The sequence below is a fragment of the Rosa chinensis genome, chromosome 4, assembly GCF_002994745.2.
Source record: "Rosa chinensis cultivar Old Blush chromosome 4, RchiOBHm-V2, whole genome shotgun sequence".
In the NCBI taxonomy this organism is placed as follows: domain Eukaryota; kingdom Viridiplantae; phylum Streptophyta; class Magnoliopsida; order Rosales; family Rosaceae; genus Rosa; species Rosa chinensis.
The window spans coordinates 58,585,571-58,593,541 of record NC_037091.1 but is presented as its reverse complement, the minus strand read 5'-3'; the positions used below and the strand labels follow the sequence as shown (position 1 = coordinate 58,593,541).

Sequence of the window (7,971 nt, the reverse complement as noted above, 5' to 3'; positions counted from 1 at the left end):
CTCATTCATGTACTCAAACTGGAGGGCCATCTTCATGTGGCGCTTCATCAAGGTAAATGCCCTGGAATTTTCTATCTCAGTTTGTGAGTCTTGAGCGGTTCCTTTAGAACAGGGCTCTTGGATTGTAGGCAAATAAATATCCTGTGCCCATAGAATCCAATGGAGTAAAATCGAGCTCGTTCAAGTCTTACATCCTGAAAGGAAAGCAAGAACGTATTAGTTTCGGAGTCAATGCTTCCACGAAAACTAATATAAGATTTCTGAGCCTTAATGCTACCAAGAAATCGATTTCCAAGAATATTTGGATTAGACCGAAACAATGATGTTTAAATGGTCAAAATCTATGCTCACGAACGCTCTTAGTCCGTAGCTTACGAACGCTCTTAGTTCGTTAAATCGATGCTTACGGACGCTCTTGGTCCGAAGTCTTACGAACGCTCTTAGTTCGTTAATTGAGTGAATCCCCACGATTCCGCTTTCTCAATAATCGAACCCACGTTATAAGAAAGGTGGGATGTAGAAGAAGGGAGGTTGCAAGTCCCCGAAGAAAAAGAAGGAGGAAATTAAATTTCAAAAGCGGCAACTTTAACTTAGAACTTACTTGATGAAATTCGGAACAGATTCTCTTCTGAACATCTTGCACTTCGATTGGTGTACCGGTCTCAAAACAACTCCGATAAGGCTGAAATTCGGATGTCAGATGGAAGAGACAGAGACGAACAACTTTGATGAAGAAAGGATTTTGATCTGAGGTTCCGAACTAGATGTTTCGAGGCTTGCAAGAAGACGGATGTGCACAGGAACGGGAAAAAGATGCAGTGGGTGTGCGTTGGCTTGTTTGCGCAGCAGTGATGCTTCGATGGCAGCAGGCTGGAACGCATGGCTGCAGGGAGGGGGCAGCAGGGGCTGCTGTGCAAGGTTGCAAGCGCACGGGCGCGCGGGCTGCAGCGAAGGCTCGGCTAGCTCGGGCTAGGGGCTGCTTTGTGAATGAGTTTTGGTTTTCTGTTTTCTGGTTAGAGTCGTGCTGATAACGTGTTTAAGTAAAATAGATTTTGAGAGAGATTGTAGAGAGAATTGTCCTTATTATTGAGAATAGGAGCCCTATATATAGGGATTACAAAGTGCTAGTTCTAATGTTACAAGGAATACCAATCCGTGTAGGATTGGGAAATCTAGAACCTTCTCTCCTATTGCTACTCCTAGTTTGATAAGGCACACTAAATCGATATTCCTTCAACAAGAACATGTATATCTTGGGAGGGACATAGGAATTGATTTGTATAGAATCTCATTAAATCTCGGTGTTCTCTTGTCTTTTTTCCCTTGTGGTTTGTTTATTTTTCTATCGATTTACATTGTGAGCTTTGACGGGAGAAATTGAAACTCCCTAACATATGCACCGTCCCATTAAATTCTTTCTTTGATTGAGTTAGATCTTAGATGGATTGTTTGATCGATCGGCATTGCGTTGCATTCATGTTGAATAATATATTAGAATAATATGCGTACCTAGACGATCATTATAGTAATACGCATAAGTTAAGCTGCCTGCCTTGTTTAATTGGGTTCCCCTGTGAAGATGTATAGTATAATATAGATGGATATAGCAGCGCTTCAATAATATTGGAAGGTCGTCTGCTCCTTCATCTTTTTTTGGTCTATGAAGCAAATGGTAGGTATATCCGAGCCGGTATATATATATATACACACACACATACTAGTCATGGTCAATATGCTTCTATATTGAATTTCATTGAGCAGCCCTAGCTAGCAGCTGTCTGTGTAAACACAAAATTAATCCATGCCAGTCTCATGTAGAGATCATTAAGAATTGGACTTTGACTCGTAACAAACCGAAAAAATATGAAAGACCAAGTTAAGAGAAGAAGTCAAGTCAAATGAATTACCAACGACATCTTCTAGCCCAGCCTTGTAGGAGATATTTTACTCAGTTGATCGAGCGGAGAGGAAAACTCCCAAGTTAAAATGGTGGATGCAGGAAGCTAGTGCAATTACCATTAAGAGCTAAAACAAAAGACCTTAATATTAAAACGCAATGTGTCCCATAGGTCATTGACTATTTGACTTCGATGTAGTATTTTATGGTTAATATAGGTTTAACCTACACATGATGATGAATGAGAATGATGTGTACATTGTTATCCGATATTCACTGGTCTAAAAATTGGTTTAACGCGTATCCAAATTAAGAACGTTGAACCAAATTAAATGACATGTTGGAATTAAATCACAACAACCCAATGATGTGCATGTCCATAGCTCAACTTAGTAGACTTTTTGAACAGGTCATAGAAAGAGAAGCCATCGATGGCACTAGGGATTTGACTTTTATAGTTTGGTAATAAGCTGGGAATTGATAAATACAAGAGACCGAAAAAAAAGTCTTGCTTAGAAAAACAAGAGGGGGAAAAAAATAAAGTGTGCATGCAGCTGGTTAAATACCTGACGAGTCAAATTTCATTTTCGATTTGTTGCATAACGATCATTTGGTGGAGTCTTCAGTACTTGCCAAAATTCTAAAAAAGCCTATAACGGACGTCTCCGTTCGGGCCAGATTTAATTTGTTTGATTAAAGGAAGTCGTCCAAACTAATGATCGAAAGGACTTATGCACGCAACGTACGTATAGAGAATATTGAAATAGGAAATGAAATCTAGCTATTATCTGAATACGCCATTCTATTTTGATGACATGCTACTTGATTACCTCCAGCTTCTTCGCAGCTCAACGTACCGACAAAGAGATCAACTGAAGGCCTATTCTCAGCTAATATATCTATTTCGTTCACGATAGAAACGTAGAATTTAGATTCCAGCTAGCATATGCTCAATGATGATCAACCAGTTTGAATGTTGGCCGATCACAGTAAGAATATATATTTTGTTTATATGAGATCGTAACGCTTACATGAACCAAGCGGAAATAGACATCATAAAAGAATATGTACTTTTCATAATTTCGGACAATGAGAGGAGCAAAATTAACTCCTAATTTTCATGATGGAGAAGATTAGTGAATGTGCATGTTTTAAAAGTGTGTAGAAACTAAAAAGGAACGAAAAAAGATTGGGGTGGGTCTCTATCGATCAGGAAAGGCACATGCGTGTGCTGCACATTTTCCTTTCTCATCACACATAACAAAAAAATTAGTTGTACCAAGAAGCCAGCATGAGGAGGTAGAATTAATTAGGAGAAATTGAGAAGCTAGCCTTCTTATCAAACTAATCAATTATCTCATTTTACTTGCCTGCAGCATGTCTGTAGTTTGTTTATATCTTCTACACTTAAACTTTATGACTGACATAAATTATTTTCTTTCTTGTTTTTATATTCGTGCAGATCCTGGTTTTTACGTTTGAATTAGCTATCTATACTCTACTATACATTGACCAAAATTAAGTTAAAAAATATGTAGTTATATAAAAGGAACCCTGTAATAGAGCAAAATGTAATTGGTTATTCTGAGAAGATGATAACGATACTTGAGTACTCGTGTTTCTAAACTTCATGGAGATCTTGAGCTCAACTTGTTTAAAAGCCAGAAGTTGAGCAGTCCCAGTACATGAACCCAAAACTTTATATCAAAGAGCCTGCAAGGGGAGAAGATCCAAAATATGAAAAGCCCAAGTTTTCTGTCTTTTGAAAAAACAAATATGAAAGCCCAAGTCAGCTTACAGGCTAACAAGAAAGATGAAATTATTGGCAGAGGAATTGGAATTGGAATTATGCTTTCTTTATCTGAGAGAGAAAAAGACCTGTATGTTGTGCGAAAGCAGTGAATAAGTCTCATTCTCTCACAAAAAGTCTCTGTGTGTGGTGCCATTCCTTATAGTTCAATGGTAGACTTTAATGACTCTCATGACTAATCAAGCCACTTTTGCCAACACTCTACACTACATGTGATAACGACATGTTTTAAGTTGCTTGAAGATAGGAAGTAATGACCTATATATTGCGTTTAACTTGTATGTATACGACAGGTTACATACAACACAAAAAGTATTTGAACCAACTTTCATGGCGATTTACTGACAGTGTAAACTATGAAGTGGTTTTCGGTATTCAGGTGAACAATCAAAACTTCCCTTATTCTACCTTGTCTCATGTTATATATTGTCTTTATGCATTGTATTCAATGTATTCATTAGCTAGTTGACCTTTATAGTATTGATTGTAATTTAGTATAGGAAGATTTGGCTCCACTGATTGTAGATCAATTATAGTATTGTCAATGTATCAATGTAATTTAATTCACTACCAATTTTACACTAAGGACTAGAGATTGGAATTTAAGATACTGGAAATTAACCTGCCAGTATTTAGATGTGAATTATGAAACTGAAAGAGACATATTGAGTTTCCATGTCTAGCCGGGAATCTGTCCATTATATCCTCAGGTACATTCTGTAGTTGCGTACCGTTACATTCCCACCACCATTTCACGTTTCAAATCCTGTTCTTTTATAAAAAGATTGCCTTCCTTTCCAATCACGCAGCCATGAATACGTATAGAAACCAAGATCTCCTTCTTAAATGACCAAAGATGGCTTGATATTAACCTTCATTCACATCCTGTTGTTGTGAACCAGGTGAGGTGTGAACATGACAGCCAAGGTTCCATCTGCGAAATCGGATATTCAATCATCCTAGCTAGCCAAAAATATAAGGCCAAGAATTCAATACCAGATTTCCTTACCGAATTGAGTTCTCATACTAACTATAAAAGTATAAAACCATAGAAACCTACCCCATCACATCTTCATTCAGTGGAGAAATTAACCTCATGGGAAGTGGCAGCCTGGTCCGGATAGTTCCTATGTGTTCACTGCTTCTTCTTCTTCTTTTTCCTGTGATTCATGGTTGGGGTATCGAGGGTCACACGACGGTGTGCAGAATTGCTCAGGTACTTAATTGCCCTTTCCTAATCCTATCATTTCATCCTTTCTTCTCCTGTGTGACTGCAGCGAGCCAATTCAATTATAAATTTGTTGGTGTTACTTCCATATATACAGTCTAGGTTGAGCGATGCGGCAGCAGATGCAGTGAAGCAATTGCTTCCCAAGTATGCAGAAAATGACTTGGGGACTGTGTGCATATGGGCCGATCGTGTCAAGTTTCGGTATCACTGGTCATCTGCCCTTCACTACATTGACACTCCTGACAACCTTTGCACTTATCAGTACAATAGTAAGCCCATCCTTCATGAACATTGATGGACAGATTCACATTTCTAAGTTTCTAAGTTGTACTAATATGAATTTCTTCAGGGGACTGCAAGGACGAAAATGGAGACAAGGGGCGTTGTGTTGCAGGGGCCATAAACAATTACACCACTCAGCTTCTCACTTACAGCTCCGGTTCTTCCAAGTCGGAATGTAAATTCTTTTACGTTATGATTTGATGATCATTTTTATGTACTAATACTATAACATGCTGCTCTAATATCATCAGATAACCTCACTGAAGCACTGTTATTCCTTTCTCATTTTTTCGGAGACATCCATCAGGTTCTATTGTGCAAGCTCTATAACCAATTGAACCATATATATGTACATGATTTGATTTCAATGTCAATCCTATATATGACCAAACAACCTATTTATTACCTTCATTCAGCCTCTACATGTGGGTTTCACTTCAGACAGGGGGGGCAATACCATTGAAGTTCACTGGTACACCAGGAAGCAAAATCTTCACCATGTGAGTCTGTCTTGTTACCAACTTCAATTCCCTTTTTTGTGCTTCAACCTTAATTTCCACTACAAGATACTTATAGTTACAAGTCGAGTTTTGAAATGTGCAATGCATTCAGATATGGGATAGCAACATAATCGAAACAGCAGAAGAGAGGTTCTACGAGAATAATCTGGATGAGCTGGTTGATGCGATTAAACAGAACATTACGGTACTATCTTAGCCTTTGGGAATGTTCTTTGGAGGTTCATCCATCTCAACATTTCATTCTTTTTTTTTTAATACTTTTTTGCAACAGACTGAATGGGCAGATGAAGTTAAGGCTTGGGAGACCTGCAGTTTGAACAAGACAGCATGCCCAGATGTGTATGTATCACAATTCATAAGCACACTATGAAAGCTATTAGCCGTAAGAAAATATAAACAAACTTCATTACTTTATGTTCATTTCTCTCTTGGGATTTGCAGATATGCATCTGAAGGTATCAAAGCAGCTTGTGATTGGGCTTACAAGGGTGTAGACGAAGGCTCAGTCTTACAAGGTACTTCAGCAGAAATTTTTGAGTTCATCTATCAATTAGCGCAACTGAATTCTTTTGTTCCTTGAGAAGTGTTAGAAGAACTTATCTTGAATTGCAGATCCATACTTCCTCTCCCGGTTACCTATCGTCAATAGGCGGTTGGCTCAAGGTGGAGTCCGGTTAGCAGCCACTCTCAACCGGATCTTCGGTTGACATTTCCTTCAATTTCTAGGCGAATATCTCCAAATTTAAAATTATTGAAGTATATTATGTATTGATATTAAAACTATGGAGCAACTGATTAGAATATCACTCTTTTCAAATTCTAGTATAAATCTGCTACAAGATGGGTTTCTGCCAGCACGATTCATACTAACAAACACAAGACTCATAGGATTTCACCAGTACTACTCTGTCAAAAGAAAACACAAAGTATCATTACATTGCCATCATTCACTTGATATAATTAGAAGCTAGAATTCCAAGTAAAACATATTTGATATCACACGACATTCTTCTGATGCAATTATTTACATGCTGGATTCTGGAATCTGAATCACATCAAACAATCTGTGCTTTCTTCACAACAAGAACAGGGCACTTGGCATTCTGAACACAGTAGTTGCTAACACTCCCAAGGATAGCCCTGATTCGGCACAATAAAATCATCAGACCCTAAACATCACGAACATGGGACCACTATACAAGCACTAACACAAATCAAAGTGCAATGAAACTAATTACCTTTTGATTTTTCCGAGTCCACGCTCACCTAGAACAAGCAAATTGACATTGTATTTTAGAACTGCAGCACATATGGCTGTTTTAGCATCCCCAATATCTGTAACCGTCTTCGCAGTCACCTGTCGAAAATATTGAAAATGATGAACTTTGAACTTAATTTTGGACATAGTTATGCTCCTAAACTTGTTATCCATTTGGAACCATCCATCCCCAAGTATTTATAAACTTTAAGTAATAACCCTTAACAATATTATTGAAGAACTGCTTAGTGATATCATATTGGTAAAAGCCCAAGACAAGTATATACTATATCCTGATTCAAAAGGCTTAAAACAAAAACTATTAGTTATACGAAAGGTGAAGGATATGATAAAAATCGACTTTACGAATCATGGTACCTATCTGCCTACAAGTACAATATTCCAGACAACATAAAAAACTAAAACAAAATAACATTCTGCCATTAAGGAATCAATTAAGAGCTTACCCCATGACTAGCACATATGTCTTTAGCTCTCTCCAACAGAGCCACTGTAAGCTTCCTATGATTTTCCTGCATATTGTTGGCAAACTCTGGAGCTGCAGTAACAACACACAAATTGTGAGAAACAAAATTTCCCTACACTCCTCTGCATATCGCTTAACCTGAACAAGTTTGAACAACTTAACTGGGAGGGCAATACATGCGAGCAGCCCCGAGAGGGGCCGCGAATGTGATGCTGCTGGCCGGAGGAGGCTGCGCCATGAAGATGAGCAGCGGTGACTTGGTAGTTATGGACTCTTTGAGGTTGTCAATAACCCACATGAGGGCATAGTGACTGCACTCACTTTCATCAATTGCCACCATAACTGGCTTCTTAGCAATCTCAGCTCCTCCATTTTCTACTACCTCGCCCATTTTTGTCTTTGCTTTTAGGGTTTCAAAGAGATACACTATACCAAAGAGCAGTCCACTTATGAGCTATATGGGGCTTTAGTTTCAGGCAGAGGCT

At 38.3% G+C, this 7,971-nt stretch overlaps 2 protein-coding genes across 2 annotated transcripts; one reads left to right on the top strand and one right to left on the bottom strand.

Annotated features, from left to right (window-relative positions):
- The first annotated feature begins 4,585 nt into the window (after positions 1 to 4,585).
- On the top strand, positions 4,586 to 6,558 carry LOC112199877 (endonuclease 2). Its single transcript, XM_024340853.2, has 9 exons — positions 4,586 to 4,923; positions 5,033 to 5,207; positions 5,288 to 5,395; positions 5,472 to 5,527; positions 5,637 to 5,720; positions 5,833 to 5,925; positions 6,013 to 6,080; positions 6,183 to 6,256; positions 6,354 to 6,558. Exons 1-9 carry the CDS (start codon positions 4,804 to 4,806, stop codon positions 6,446 to 6,448), a joined length of 873 nt encoding a protein of 290 aa, XP_024196621.1. The 5' UTR covers positions 4,586 to 4,803; the 3' UTR covers positions 6,449 to 6,558.
- Positions 6,559 to 6,605: 47 nt separating this feature from the next.
- On the bottom strand, positions 6,606 to 7,953 carry LOC112199878 (universal stress protein YxiE). Its single transcript, XM_040518970.1, has 4 exons — positions 7,649 to 7,953; positions 7,467 to 7,558; positions 6,980 to 7,098; positions 6,606 to 6,881 (listed from the first exon to the last, which is right to left on the bottom strand). Exons 1-4 carry the CDS (start codon positions 7,875 to 7,877, stop codon positions 6,797 to 6,799), a joined length of 525 nt encoding a protein of 174 aa, XP_040374904.1. The 5' UTR covers positions 7,878 to 7,953; the 3' UTR covers positions 6,606 to 6,796.
- Positions 7,954 to 7,971: the final 18 nt, after the last annotated feature.

Excerpts from the sequence above, each read along its gene's own strand:
- LOC112199877 (XM_024340853.2), top strand. The coding sequence starts at position 4,804 with ATGGGAAGTGGCAGCCTGGTCCGGATAGTTCCTATGTGTTCACTGCTT. Across the intron at positions 5,721-5,832 it reads GGAAGCAAAATCTTCACCAT|ATATGGGATAGCAACATAAT; the intron begins GTGAGTCTGTCT and ends CAATGCATTCAG. Across the intron at positions 6,257-6,353 it reads CGAAGGCTCAGTCTTACAAG|ATCCATACTTCCTCTCCCGG; the intron begins GTACTTCAGCAG and ends CTTGAATTGCAG.
- LOC112199878 (XM_040518970.1), bottom strand. The coding sequence starts at position 7,877 with ATGGGCGAGGTAGTAGAAAATGGAGGAGCTGAGATTGCTAAGAAGCCA. Across the intron at positions 7,559-7,648 it reads TCGCATGTATTGCCCTCCCA|CTCCAGAGTTTGCCAACAAT; the intron begins GTTAAGTTGTTC and ends TTGTTACTGCAG. Across the intron at positions 7,099-7,466 it reads ACATATGTGCTAGTCATGGG|GTGACTGCGAAGACGGTTAC; the intron begins GTAAGCTCTTAA and ends TATTTTCGACAG.